Source organism: Perna viridis, chromosome 11 (assembly GCF_037379345.1).
Source record: "Perna viridis isolate PV_CMFRI_1.1 ecotype Kerala chromosome 11, ASM3737934v1, whole genome shotgun sequence".
NCBI classification, from domain to species: domain Eukaryota; kingdom Metazoa; phylum Mollusca; class Bivalvia; order Mytilida; family Mytilidae; genus Perna; species Perna viridis.
Genome location: NC_142455.1, coordinates 20579791 through 20594819, shown reverse-complemented (window position 1 = coordinate 20594819; position 15029 = coordinate 20579791). Strand labels below are relative to the sequence as shown.

Here is a 15029-nt window from a genome sequence, read left to right as displayed (position 1 = left end):
ATAACTCTAATGCAATTATTCGCAAAAAAAAATGTACGTGATTTGTCTGCATTTTTTAACCATATATTTTATTTCATGTTTAGATATTGCATATTGTCAGCTAAGAAGTTAAAAAAGGGAAATAAATATACAAAAACGACAGTCGAAATGTGGAACAAATATTGGCATGGGACAAGATTGTCCAGTGTCTCCTTTTACCTTGCTACTAGTTAGAGTTAAACGTACAAGTCTTCATAAAAAAGGTACACAAAAATAACATCATTAGATATCTTGCTATTTTATGCACATTCAGACAATGCGTTTAGTATACATATATATATGTTTACATAACAAATAAAAGGTTCAGTGAAATAGATATGACAAAATGTCATTATAAATACAGAGCGGAAACCTACTTTAATATGAAAATCATGTAGGTGACCAAATAAACTCAGTTTGGTTATTATAAGTTCTCTTATGGAACTTCAGTAAATATGTACTTAATATTCAAGTAGATTGAGACAGTTTGAGCCCTGAAAACTTCTTAAAAGTGGTTTTTGATGTTCAAGAGCATACTCAAATTAAATTGCGTTTTAAGTATTAATTTACTGTATATTACAGCGCAAGGGCAAGATCAGCAAGGGAAAATGGTAATATTTACCCCATAGGCGACAATACAAACTTTTTGATTGTAGTACTTTTAATCAGAAATCGAAAAATCACCCTGTCATAAGGACTAGACCATCTTATTTGTTTTCCAATCAATTAGTTTGAAATACTGTATACTTCGTGTATCTTTGACTTCCTGTATATAGCACATGATTGGTTGACAATTTTAAATGAAGTCATCACGTTTGTCGTAAAGTTTGGTACAAATTAATATAGGAAGTTGCTAATTGATGAACCAAACTCGTTAACTGTAGAACTTTTGACTTAAGATTGTAACAGAAATCAGATCAGTAACATTTTATGGAGAGAGTTCTGAAGTATCAGAAAGTTAATAACATCATTTTATGCCATGAGGCTTGTGGCTACAAAGTAATTAAATCTCAAATGTTCTAATATTGGAGAAGTTGTCTAAAAATCAAAAAAGCAGAGTTTTGTTTTACAGAAATCAAGAGAAAAAGTTAATTTATTAAGATTATTTATATGAAGCAGAAATCTTGTCAAATATATTGAAGACATAGCTGGTATTAAAACCAAAACAAATATTCAAACTTCAAATAAATACTTTTGAAAGAAGTACTGATGACCACCAGATGAGAGTGACTGTCCATATATGTGTCATTAGTCATTACGAATTACTCCCCTTTTCTTCACACTTTGACAAACACTTACAACATCATTGAGAAGAAACAACACTAAGGGAACTACTATGGTGACTATAGAAAGTGATCCTATAGCCTTGGATGAGACACGTTTGTCCGATGTGTCACAAGTCTTGCTTCGTATGTATGCCGACGTATTTTTCTTTTGAACCTCTATTGACGTTTTAAGTTTGATTAGTTCGCTCTGAAGAGCTCTTTTTATTTCTTCCCGAGTGAGATTTCTTCCAGCTAAATAAAAGTATTTGTGTCTATTTGAACACACACACGTGCATTCATTAGCTGTTGTTGATCCGATAAGTGTTGGTGAAAATCCTGTCGGATATTGTGACATCGTTGTTTGTATATACTGTCCACTTTTAGTCGACACTATTTTACGAGTCGACGGTTGTGTTAGAACGGAAGGTTTTTTGACAGTTGATTCTTGATGTGGCGTTACCTCTGTGGTCTTAGGATGAGTACACTCTGTAGTATGAGGTTGAATAATCTCTGTGGAGCGAGGATGAGGTACGTCTGTAGAAAAAGGCTCAGATGTTAGTTCATCTGTAACTTCCTTTTCTGTCGTTCTATACAAAGTAAAGTGTTCTGTATTTGCTGTGGAGTGTTTTGGAGGCGAAAACCCTAAATATCAAAACAAAACGAATATTGAAAGCTATTTTATGTTTAGCCCAGACTAATGATAACGAATCTTGTCTAAGAAAAGTGTTACAATATGATTCTCACGATGTGTTAGCTCGTGTAAGCATGTGAAGCTAACAAAACGACACCTTACCACCTGATGTATTACACGTTACATAATTAGATTGGTGAACTTAATTATAATAACCGAACACTATTTCAATTTCCAACTCCACATAATCACTATAAAAAAAATGTGAAATCATAAAAACAATCAGAATTTGTTCGTTAATGTTAATAAATAAATATACATTTATACTGAGAGCGAAGTTGTCGCAACTGTAGAACGGAATTTATGAAAACAACTTCAAACGCATGCATGAACAAGTAGTCAAAATTTTTCTTATTGTGATGTTGTAACTGATGAACATTAAGTTTTTTCTGCCGTCTAGAAGCAGAAAAAGATAAGTATCTCGAAAATTACTCTATACATTAAGTACATAGCCTAACTAAAAAATAAAGTATGTATATGATAACTTTATTTAGTCTACCTTAATTAATAAAAAAAACTGGATTTGTATTATCCCTCGCATTTCAGTGCAAATCTGTTAGAAATGTTTTATTTCATTTTTTAACGTCCTCATTACCATTTTAGTTCGGGGATTCAATATTAATGCAAGCAGATCTTACCAAATGGAAGTCCTATTGCGAGTTCCGTGTCACTGTAACTGTTGTATGTAACAAAATCAGAGTTCCCTCTACAGTTTACCAGATATGACTGGAAAAAGTATTCGATGGGTAACTTGTAAGGACCAACCGGCTTGCTGTTGTCGTACCATCCACTCATGGTTGTATTTTTCAAAACATTTTTCATATTTATTCCACTTAAACACATGGGACTAAAATAGATCGCAAAGTAACAAGGAGGAACAACTTGACCATTTTTAGCAGCTATGTATGACTTTCGATTGGCCATGTATCCTCTAGAATGTCCATACATGTCATTCATTGACAGAAAACCAATATACAGATAGCCTGGAGCGTTCTTCTTGAATGGTCCACATGGTAAAGGTGCTTTGTAGTTTCCATGATTCGAAAAAAAAATGCCAAGGGGCATTTTGTTATTTTCTGGAAGTTGTTCAATTAGAGTTTCTGTTTGGCTGCCGTTCGGAAACATCATTCGGAACAAAACGGAGATTGTATCATTTGGAATGATATTACTGATATTTATATACGATTTTGAAAGCATTCTGTTTGAAATGAAAGTATATCCACCAGACAATCCGAATTCACAGTACACCTTAAACAGAAATTTACCACTAACATCTGCCATATCGGAGGACTTATTCGCTGATTCGCCTTTGTTCAATGCATCCAAACATGTATCTGAAAGAGAATAAACAATCATTATATGTACTGTTCATTTTAGGATTTAGAGTGTAAATCATAAGGTTGTGTACTTTCAACGGACATTTTTTTGGTTTCCATTTTAGCAAGATTCTTACTGCATTTTCAAAACTGACGATGTGTTAATAATTGACGTATTAAATCCCATCACCCTTTTGTTACTGGAGCCTCAAATAGTGCATTTTAGTACATTTCACCGATTTCACCGGATCTGCATGATATGTCATTTTAAAGGTTTTCTCATTCTCTGAATAAAGTGATGATGTATCATAAAGTACTGTTGAAGAGAGTGTTTTATCATTTTGATCCGAAGCCATTTTGCTGATAAAATCGGTAAGGGTTTGTAACTGTTCGCATTTGTACCATTTATTAGACAGGCAATGCAATAGCATACCTCGGTGCAGATATAATTCATATATGAAATACATGTTTCGATACCTATACAATTTAACTCTTTTTTCCTATGAGTAATACACAATTCTTGGTTTAACTATCGAAACATAGTTTCTCAAAGTAACGGAACATTCAAAACGGAAACAGCATTTACTGGCTTGTACTACATGTATTACCATATTTATGTTTTATAAACAAATCATCTTGGAACCTCAATTGTAATTTTATACTTGTACCATTTCCTTGAAAAAGGGTGATCGTTTAAACAGGAAGGGCATCGAAATTGGCATATTGTAAAATAACTAAAGCTTAAGTTTTTCCTAATAAATAATGTGAAGAACATTAATATTTTCCGATATAAAACTGCTACAAGAACATTAAAATGTGAAGTAATAAGAACAATATACTTACTATAAGTTACTCCTGACACATAATGTATTCCCAACAAAATAAATATATGTTTTGACATGTTTGCGATGTGCATGTATAAAATATGTTTTCGAAAGCAAATTCATTAGTTTTACAATAAACATGAACACATATCGAACATTGCAAATATTTAAAGGAAATTGACATTGTAAACAGAGATAAACTCTATCCCTTAACTCCTGAGATAAAAAAAAAACAGTTGTATAATGCCGATTGAATATCAAATATTAGTTCCTACAAAGGTCTGGTGAATGGTTATATCATCCATGTTAGGAATATTTCGCTGTGATACTTACAGCTGTACCGGGTAGATCATGGGGGCATACATTATGACAAACGGTAGGTAAAAAAAACAGGACACGTCATTTTATGGAAGTCTTTAAAAAATCTTGAAAGAACTTAAGACGACTTATTGATACGCAATGAAAATAAACTTTTCGCAGTTAAAAGCAATTCCCCTTTACTCTAACAAACCATTTCATTTCATGTATAGAGATGGAAATCATGTAAACCAGGATTTGAGCGGGAATTTGAAAAAAAATCATAATACAAAGATAACACCTAGACATAAAAAATCAACATACACAACACATACATGAAATGACCACGTGAAAACAAAGGTATATGAGCAATCCGCACTCCATTAAAACCTAGGAACATGGAATACGTGCACCGTTGGGGTCAGCGTCTTCCTTATAGAAACACCCGCCGAGTTACGAAAACAAAAATGGCATGTACAAACAAATAATGATAACGTTAGTGGTTACTTAATTAGGGAATGTGAAGACAAGCATTTTAATTTAAAAAGGTGTTTTTTTAATAGGGTTCGATTTCTTTTAATTGAGAAAATTTAATTTAATTATATGGAATGACAGAAGACACGTTTTTATAAATTCTGAACATGGTAATATATCATTTTGAGAAACTTAAAAAAGAATAATATAGGGAACGTGAGTTTTATTATTAGGACTGAGAATTAAAAGATGGAATATGGATGATAAATACTGTAAATAGAAAATTATAACGTTAATCGGATGTATAATACAGCAAGGAACGTAAAAAGAAACGTACGAGAGATAGTTGGTCACAATTGTTTCAATCGTGCAAAACATGTGTTTCATTATTATTCAATTTTACATGTAAGCAATTGTTTTGGAACGGGAAGTAGATTTCGTTTGTAACAAAGACAATGTACACAAGTCATAAAAATAAAAAAAAAAGTATGAAAACATGTCATATCAAATATAAAAGTTAAAAAAAGTAATACCAAGTAATGAAAAATAAAATGAAAAGTATATAATGATGAAAATCTTTGCCAATAAATTGAAATGATCTTTACTTAAAGTAAAGTAAATTGTGTGTCAGAATTGGAACAGAAGCTGCAATTTAATTTTGAATGTTACAGTTTGTTCGAATACCTTAGTTTCTATATTAAAAAGAACATTTCATATTTACGCATACCAGACATGACTTTGATATTCAATAAACTACTAAGGCGTTTTGGAGAATCTTAGTAATTTAATTTGTATTTTTGGATAAAGATAAATATTTTGATCGACTGTATCGGAGAAAGAGCAAGCGGTATCATAAAATGACGTTGTGGAAGAAATATATACTTCATGTGGTAGTGTTGACGCTGTGCTACGCAGTAATGCATAATGAGAAAAGCTATATGAAAACAAACAAACAGGAGTGTTAACGCTACTCTACTTTAAAGAACACGTGAAAATATGGTCATATGTCTTCTTGTGTACTATACTTGCAAATAGTTGTGGTATCCATTTGTCAACTTTAATCCATAATCATTATGTAAAATGTATACATTTATTTTGAGTAAGTATTTAACCACTCTATAGAAGCAGTTGTAGTTCAAAGACTGAAAACCATGCAACCAAAATCCCCGTCATCATGATATTGTTGTACATTTATACCAACAATTGTCGAATCGACCACCCATTCTCGGATTCGTTTTTTGTCATAGGTTAAAAGTGTGGTGCACGTTTACTTTCGGATCTTCAAATCATTCTTTCCTAAATACAATAAAGCAAATCAATAAATATAAAGTAAAACGTTTTAATGCCATAAAGAAAAGTTGATGTTTCTTAAACCAATCGAAAAGTTGTTTTAATTGGCATTCTTTTTCAAATGCCATCGTTTGAACATAATTCTAATAACATAAATCATCTTAATAGAGTTAGCATAAAGTTCCGAAAAAAAAAACAAGCGAAGCATTAAAAACAAAAAAGCAAATATTCAGAACATAAGAACAATTACACTTGACTAAAAGGCGAATAACGGAAACAATGACGATCCACTCAGTCAATAAAGACGACGCAACAAGATACAACTGCATTTAATAATATAAAACAAAAAACAGATAAAAACAAAACCCGGTGATATGACCCATACAAATAAACCGGGAGTCACACAGGCACTTTAGAAGGGTACCTGTGCCCTGAAAGGGCATACATCGATTGCATGGGAGTAAAATCCCGTAAGCTTCGACTTCGTTAGATTCACAATCCCTAAAGACGTGAAAAATAACTGAAGATATGTGTTCTTATCTGTAAAATAGAAACTTCAGCATTCATATTGCGATGACGCCTTAAAACTATTTAGTAAAGATGATCGCCGGCTTAATGGGGCCTGAACGTATTTAATACTTCTGTGTAATATTATTTGACAGTTTCTTCTTTTTACTAAGAAGGTCTTTGTAAAACAAACTATTACATGGCAGTAACGAATCAACTGCGACATGTAAAGTGTCAGTCTCTGTAAGAATCAGGCAGTGAATGAAGCATGGTATGAAAAACCCACAACTTTGAAAGTGTAATTTGACTACTTGCACCATCTGAATCGAGAAACTAGGAGGAGATTTTCCATATCATATTGGTAAATTGAGTTATAGTTTCATTGAAATACACTGAAAAGGAACATTTAAAGGACAGATATTTCTGTCAAAAACTTCATTTTTCTGACAATCTATTGAAAAATTTCTGAGCAAAACCAGTTATGCAGTGACGAAATGGTGGTCTTTATAAATCCTCCTTGAGTGAAATTGAATTGTCAGAATGGTGGGTTCTTGACATGCCTGTTTCAGATTGTTTCACATTTTGCCTGATTCATACAAAAACTTACACGTAATTAGTAGATAAGGACATAATAGAACCTGCAAATCGTAATGAACTTTATAAGTTGGATACGCCAGATGTTATAACTGCCACCGTTAAATTCCTAATACATCTAAGAACACATCGTCTTGCTATTTTGCGAATAAATATTATTTCAATATTTTAAAGCAGTGATTACTCTAATTTCTTTTCCGAACTATTGCTCGTAATTTATGATTTCTCGTTACCTGTTACTTTTATCATCTTACGATGCTTCAAATAGGCCAAAATACATTACATTGATTTATATTACTAAGATAGACAATAGATTAAAGCAGTTTTGGTTTCTGCTATGTTTTCTGCATGATGGAGTATTCTGACAAAATGGAGCGATTGTCTTCGTAACTGCTTTTTTATTATTTGAATTCGTATCATATTTAACTCGTTGCATATTTGCCACATTGTGAGCACCGTGGGCTTAAAAAGTCTTCAAATTTCGGTTCACAATTACAAGTAGCTCCAGCCATATCCTTTTTAGCTTTAGTGGATCTATTTTTTGTCTTAAATTCATAACTTCTACAGCTTCCGGATATGTAACATTCATTGATTATTGGGGGAATATTTTAATATTTTATACATCACCCCTGACGTATACAAATGCATGTCTGAGTTTTCGTATCTCCGAAAAGCTGTTCTTTAATTTTGGTAATACGTTCGGGAAAAAAATCAAACGGTATAGTAAACGACTTTTCTCGACTGTTTAAAGCACGCCATATCTATTTCTTTTAATTATAAAACAAATTTACAAAGACTATACAGTATCAGCAAATGTAACTATTTATATTTTCAATTTGTAATATGTATGCTTATGTCAGCAAGAAGTACGACCATGAGTACTATTCAACTGAACTGATAAAAATACATGTACTTCTGGTTTTCAAAATTTCTAAACGGGACATTTCAGAAAACAGTATAACAATTTAAAAAAAATAAAAGATACAAACTTCTGCAAAGTAACCTGTATACTTACTAACGACGAAAGAGTGCCTTAGGTCTTTGGGTTAAAAAAGTGTGCATTTGGTCCTTGAGAACAGGAGTAAGCCTACGGCCTTGAAGATGAAGCAAATGTCTGCGAAGAAAGTTTGCCTATGGTCTTTGAGGAAAAGAAAGTGTGCCTATGGTCTTGAAAGACAAGAAAAGTAGTCAGCGATCATGGGGGACAAGTAAGTGTGCCTCTAGTCGTGGCAGACAAGGAAGTGTGCCTTTTGTCTTGGAGGACAAGAAAGGGTGCCTAACGTCTTGAGGACAAGAAAGTGTGCCAATTGTCTTCGAAAACAAGAAAGTATGCCTTTGGTCATGGAGGACAAGAAAGCGTGTCTATGGTCTGTTGGGCACGAAAGTATGCTTACGGTCAAGAAGGTCCATGAAGTGTGCCTATGGTCTTGGATTGTAAATGTTTCAAAATAAATCAACGTAGTACGAGTAAAAAGTAGACTTACAAACCTTAACGTACATAGGAACATCAAATCAAGACAAGTTTAGTGATCCAAAAGAATTTGAAGAATATGGAGACTTTTAGAAACAATAAAAAACATATGATTATGGACGTAAGTTCGAAGTAACAATAAATGAAATTTTATAGACGAAGAGAGGTGTGTCGTATAACACAAATAACACTATTTTATGTTATATTATTAGTTAAAGAATGAAATAACCAATTTTCTAAAATTAAGAAATGGTCTCAAAATATATAAGCAGTGTTTCTAAGGTTAATCAATTGGGAAACAAGATTTTATTAATCGCATTTATTTTATGAAGCAAAATCAAGGCATACATATAGATGAGTCAGCCGGTATAACAGCGTAGATAGAATATTCAAAATTTCAACAACAAAGTCGCTTTTAGAAAAATGCCGATGACTACCGAATTAAAGTGACTGTACAAGTTTGCGTTATTACTCATTAGGAATTACCCTCTTTTTCTTCACAGTATGACAGACATTCACAGCATCATTGAGAAGAAACAACACTAAGGGAACTACTATAGTGACTATTGATAGTGATCCTATAGCCTTTGACGAGACACGTTTGTCTGACGTGTCACATGTTTTGCTTCGTATGTATGCCGATGTGTTTTTCTTTGGAACTTCTATTGACGACTTCAGTTTTTTTAGTTCGCTCTGAAGAGCACTTTTTATTTCTTCCATAGTGAGATTTCGTCCAGCTAAATAAATGTATTTGTATCTATTTGGACATACACACGTACATTCATTTGATATTGTTGATCCGGGAGGTGTTGGTGAAAATCCTGCCGGATATTGTGACATCGATGTTTTATGAACGGTTGATTCTTGAGGATTGGTTATCTCTGTGGTATTCGGATGAGTAAAATATGTGGTATTTGGATGAGTAAAATATGTGGTTTTCGGATGAATAAACTTTGCAGTATGAGGTTGAATAACCTCTGTGAAGCGATGATGAGTTACTTTTGTTGAATAAGGCTCAGTTGTTAGGTCAGTAGTAACTTCCTCTTCTGTCGTTCTATGCAAAGTAGTTTGTTCACTGTTTGAAGTGGATTGTCTTGGAGATGAAAAAGCTGGAAATAAAGACAAGATATGATTTAATCAAATAAAAGTAATTCCGTACAATTGATTAAACAAACTCTGTCTTAGAAAAGTGTTACAATATATTACTAACATGCCATACAAGGTTTGTGAGCTATGGCATGGGTTTCATAAAAAAATCCAAAGTTTAGGATTCTTCAATTGAGTTTTTTTCCTAAAGTCGTCCATTTTATAGTATCTAATATGTTAAAATTTGAAGATGTTCTTTATAAATCTGGACCCTGAAGCTAACAGAACGACAACATACCAACAGATATAGAAATGTTCAAACACAATGACTAAATTTGTAAAAGTCTGTTTAATCTGTTAACCGATATTATTTACAAAAACAAATCAATGTAAATTAAACATTATTCAAATTCAAATTGAATGAAAAGCTTTGTCAAGAACACATTATTAATTGTAGTGATGTGATAATTTTTATTATAATTTTTATTATTATTTTTATTTTTATTATTATATTTTTTTCGTATTGTACATAGAAGGTGAAATTATAATCCCAATCTATTACAGCTGTTGAAAACGCATTTAGGTTGGATAAATGTATCATATCAACACGTTGAAATTTATAAATTTAAAACTTTTCTCCCGCCTGTTAAAGAAAAACTTTCCCGTAAATACATTGCCGAACTAGAATTCAAGTTCATGTATGCAGAAACCTTCTTTAGTCGACCTTAGTTTATTTGAATAGAAAATATGGATTTCGTTTATTTCTTTATATATTACATGACTTGTATTATTTCGAAATCGGCATTACCATGTAAATGCGTATCTGCAATCTAAATGGTAGAAAGTCTTACCAAATGGTAGTCCAATTGCAAGTTCTGTGTCTTCGTAACTGTTATATGTCACGAGGTCAGCTCTTCCACGACAGTTTACAAGATATGACTGGAAAAAGAATTCACTTGGTAACTTGTTAGGACCAACTGGCCTACTGCTTTCGTACCATCCGCTCATTGTTGAATTTGGCAAAAGTTTTTTTATAGTTATTCCACTCAAACAAACGGGACTAAAATAGATTGAAAAGTAACATGGACTGACACTTTGGCCAGAACTAACAGTTTTATATGAATTTCCATTGGCCATGTATCCTCTGGTATGTCCTCTCGTGTCACTCATTGACAGGAAACCAATGTAAAGATAGCTTGGTGTTTTCCTGTTGTATGGAGGAGGACATGATATTGGTGCTTCATAGTTTCCATGTTTAGTAAGAAAAATACCCAGAGGTATTTTGTTGTTTCCTGGAAGTTGTTCAATAAACGACTCTGTTTGACTGCCGTTTGATAACATCATTCGGAATAAAACAGAGGACGTGTCATTTGGAATGATGTTACTGATATTGATATGATCTGCTGAAAGCATAAAGTTTGAAATAAAAGTATATCCTCCAGACAATCCAAATTCACAGTACACTTTAAATAGATAACCACCACTATCTACCATGTCATAAGATTTATTGGCTGATTCCCCCTTGTTCAAAGCATCTAAACAAGTCTCTGAAATAATAGTCAAACAGTACAATAATTGCATCGTTCTTAAAATTGATTTTAATAATCTCGTATCAATCAAAACAATATATCAGTTATGGACATGGTCATATTGTATTAATAGGGCCAATTTCTCAAACTTGCGTGAATATATCATTTGTTGTAGTATTGTCAATATTTGTATCAATAATTATTTTCAAAACCGCCATTCTACACTTTTTTAGTGAAACTGTCAGAGGTATGCTTTTTGTTATCATTAAAATGTCCATGTCCTGTGATTAATAATGTATGTATATTACCAATGAAGTATTATGAGAATCGGTATCATTTTTATTTTTTAAACCAATTTTGTGAAAAAAAATCTTTTTCAAAGCTTAAAACCTTACATTTGTACCAAAATCTTTTCAAACATCAACACTCAGTGTAATTCAATTAAAGGCTTCACTTGGAATCATTGATTATACAGTTTTATTTCACTAATGCGAGTGACTTTTATTATATAATGCTCGGCTTTAACTGTTAAAAAAACACAGCTACCAATTGTAACGAATCATTCAAAATTTAATTACACTTGATTTGTTTTGATATATCAATATTTTTATATATGATATTCAAAATGCATATGGAAATCTTAATTTTTCAGCATTACTGTACCATTTCTTTAAAAAAAAAGTTCTTATTTTAAACAGGAAAGGCTTTGGTATGAGTACACTGTAAATAACATAATCAGTTTTCATTATTACCGTAACAAGAGCATGAATATTTTTTCGATATAAAAATGTAAAAAGATGAAATGTAAATTTATACTTACTATAAGTTAATCCTGATACAAAATGTATTCCTAACAATACAAAAATAATTTCTGACATATTTGCGCAATGCACGTAGAATGTATGTAATCGAAAGCAAAGACCTCAGTTTTATAGTATATGTGAACAGACATTAAACATCGCAAACATTTTAATGAAACTGACACTATAAACAGAGATCAATTCTACCTCTTGACTCCATAGATAAAAACTATTTTTAAGATGCAGATTAAATATTATGTACTAGTTACTACAAAGTTCTGGTAAATGGTTTTATCACACATGTATCAAGTGTTGGAATCCTTTGTTTGATTTTAACAGAAGTAATGGATCAAGTAATAGAAAATGACATACTACAGACTCTTCAGAATCTCAATAGATCAACTTGATTAATGATTAATTAACATTTTTTGTAAAAGCGGTTACGTTTTTTTTTCGGATATAAATTCCTAACGCCCATAACGCAAGGAATAATCATATTACTTCCAAATATCTTCTTCTCTGAATCTGTGCACTATATTCAAATGAGAAGATTTCTGAAAGTAATATCATTAAAAATAACAAAAATACGTCGAAAAGGGCAATAACTCCAACATGGCTTCATAGATTTTCAAAATGTTTTTGGTAAATCATACAATGCTGACCACTTTCCTCTAAGTCAGATTTTTGTTGAACCTAACGGTTTAGGAGATATATGCAAAAAATGTATTTCTAACCCTTCTGTTCAAAATAAAGTTTCACCTGCCAGGTTTTTTTAACGGATCAAAAATCACCACATCAATCCTATGCAGAAGTATCCAGGAACATAAATACCAAGTTTGGTTACAACTGGTCCAGTAGTTTGTTCAAAACATTAAAAATAGCAAAAATACATCGTGAATTATGCATTTACTCCAACATTGCCTGACAGATTTATACAACAATATATCCACATATAGATCTGATCATGCCACACACTATTACCCAGTCAGATTTAAAAAAAAAACGAACGGTTTTGGAGATATATGCAAAAGATTTCTTTCTGACCCATATGTTCTATTTTTAGATACGGTGGCAATGTTATTTGATATATCAAAAAATCCCTACCTTAATTCTCTGCTCATTTTTGTTCATTTAAATCTTCTTATATATTTGATTATAATGCCTTGATGAGAGAATCCGCCTTGAAACATGTTTACAGAATATCTAAATTTGCAATATATATGATTGGTATTTTTGTATTAAGGAATCCATTCAATATGAACTTTCAAAAAAGTTGGTTTGCTATTACAATAGCATGGAGAGGGAATCAAAGAGAAAAAATAATACACAAGAATATACTAAGAATAGTTCTTATTTGCACAAGTTGTTTCGGATGAGAAGAGTTTTGAAAAATTGTAAACGACGACGGATGCCAATAATGGCAATAAGTCACATGGGCTTTCGGGCCAAGTGAGCTAAAAATATGCATCATAGCTTTATACATCTCATCTACCCCAAAGAAGTTGAGATGAAGGATTTTACTGACATTGTCTGTGAAGTCAGCCTCATATCATGACATACACTTGGAGATCGATGGTAAAGTAAAAATATTGACCAAACTAAAAGACAAACGCAATGCTTTTTCATTCCGTATTGTCAACTTTTTGTTCATCTTTGGCAACATCGCTTCTGCACCTGTGTATGGCACAACTCATACGTTATGCCGGAGTTTGCCGTAATTACGCAGACTTTTCTTGTCGCGCTAAACTTCTTACATGTACAATTAGGCTTCTGAACTAGGGTTATGTTTCTACCAGATTGAATTCATCACACACAAGTTATATAAACTGGTTTGTTCAACGTGTCATCGTTTTCCTTTACTCTTTCGTCTACCCCGAACTTTACTTTTCATGAGCAACTCGGCGGTGTTTTTAGCAAAGCAGAGGACGCTTACCCAATGGGGCACCTGGTCCATGCTCCCAGTTTTAGTGGAGTTCGAGTTGCTCATTTGCTTTTCTTATTTTGTATGTATGATTTATTTACTTTGTTGTGTATGTCTGTTTTCCTTGTCTGGTCTTTGTCCCTGGATTACATTCTTTGATTACCGCTATACCCTTGGTTCCTTAAATACTTTTATATAGTCGTCATCATGAACTTGTGTATGGTTACGATGTATCCGTCTGCACAATAAAAACTTATTTGTTCAACCTGTCATAGCTTTCCTTTCAACTTTCATCTACCATGGACTTTTTTTGAGCAACTCGGCTGGTGTTTCTAGAAAAAAACTAAGAACGCTTAACTTACCAGTGCACCTGGTCCATGATCCCTGGTGTTAGTGGAATCCGCGTTGCTTATTTACTTTTGTTACTTTGTATGTATTATTTCGGTTATTTTACGTTCTTTGTTGTCTGTGACGTGTCTGTTTTTCATGTCTGGTCTCTGTCCCTTGATTACATTCTTCTGATTTCCACTGGAATCTACTAGGTACCCTTGTTTGCTCTTTTACAGTATGACTAATTTCAAAGCACATAAGCGACTAAGGCCACGTTCCTTGTATTGGACGTGGTAGAACTTCTCGATGGTGGATTTGGTTTCCTATTTCCACAGTTTTGTTTCGAGTACTTTTTGTGTATTTTTTGTTCATTTAAATCTTCTTATATATTTGATTGTAATGCTGCTGATGAGAGAATCCGGCTTGAAACATGTTTACAGAATATCGAAATTTGCAATATATATGATTGGTATTTTTGTATTTAGAAATGCATTCAATATGAACTTGAAAAAAAAATGGGATGTTATTACAATAACATGGAGAGGGGAATCAAAGGGAAGAGGATTGGGTATATCAAAAAATACCCAAACTGAAAACCTCACTGAAAATTGGGAGC

The 15029-nt window shown here is 32.6% G+C and overlaps 1 protein-coding gene across 1 annotated transcript; it reads right to left on the bottom strand.

Moving 5' to 3' along the window:
- Nucleotides 1–261: 261 nt before the first annotated feature.
- On the bottom strand, nucleotides 262–12312 carry LOC148603292 (uncharacterized). The gene is made up of 6 exons (XM_088553381.1): nucleotides 12183–12312; nucleotides 10685–11380; nucleotides 9234–9856; nucleotides 7510–7534; nucleotides 2613–3308; nucleotides 262–1925 (listed from the first exon to the last, which is right to left on the bottom strand). The coding sequence occupies exons 1-6, from the start codon at nucleotides 12238–12240 to the stop codon at nucleotides 1267–1269; spliced, it is 2757 nt and encodes a 918-aa protein (XP_088409507.1). The 5' UTR covers nucleotides 12241–12312; the 3' UTR covers nucleotides 262–1266.
- Nucleotides 12313–15029: the final 2717 nt, after the last annotated feature.

Coding starts and splice junctions, on each gene's coding strand:
- LOC148603292 (XM_088553381.1), bottom strand. CDS start 12,240: ATGTCAGAAATTATTTTTGTATTGTTAGGAATACATTTTGTATCAGGA. Junction 9,857..10,684: donor TGCAATTGGACTACCATTTG/GTAAGACTTTCT, acceptor CTTTATTTCCAG/CTTTTTCATCTCCAAGACAA. Junction 7,535..9,233: donor ATACTGTGAAGAAAAAGAGG/GTAATTCCTAAT, acceptor GCCTATTTGAAG/CATCGTAAGATGATAAAAGT.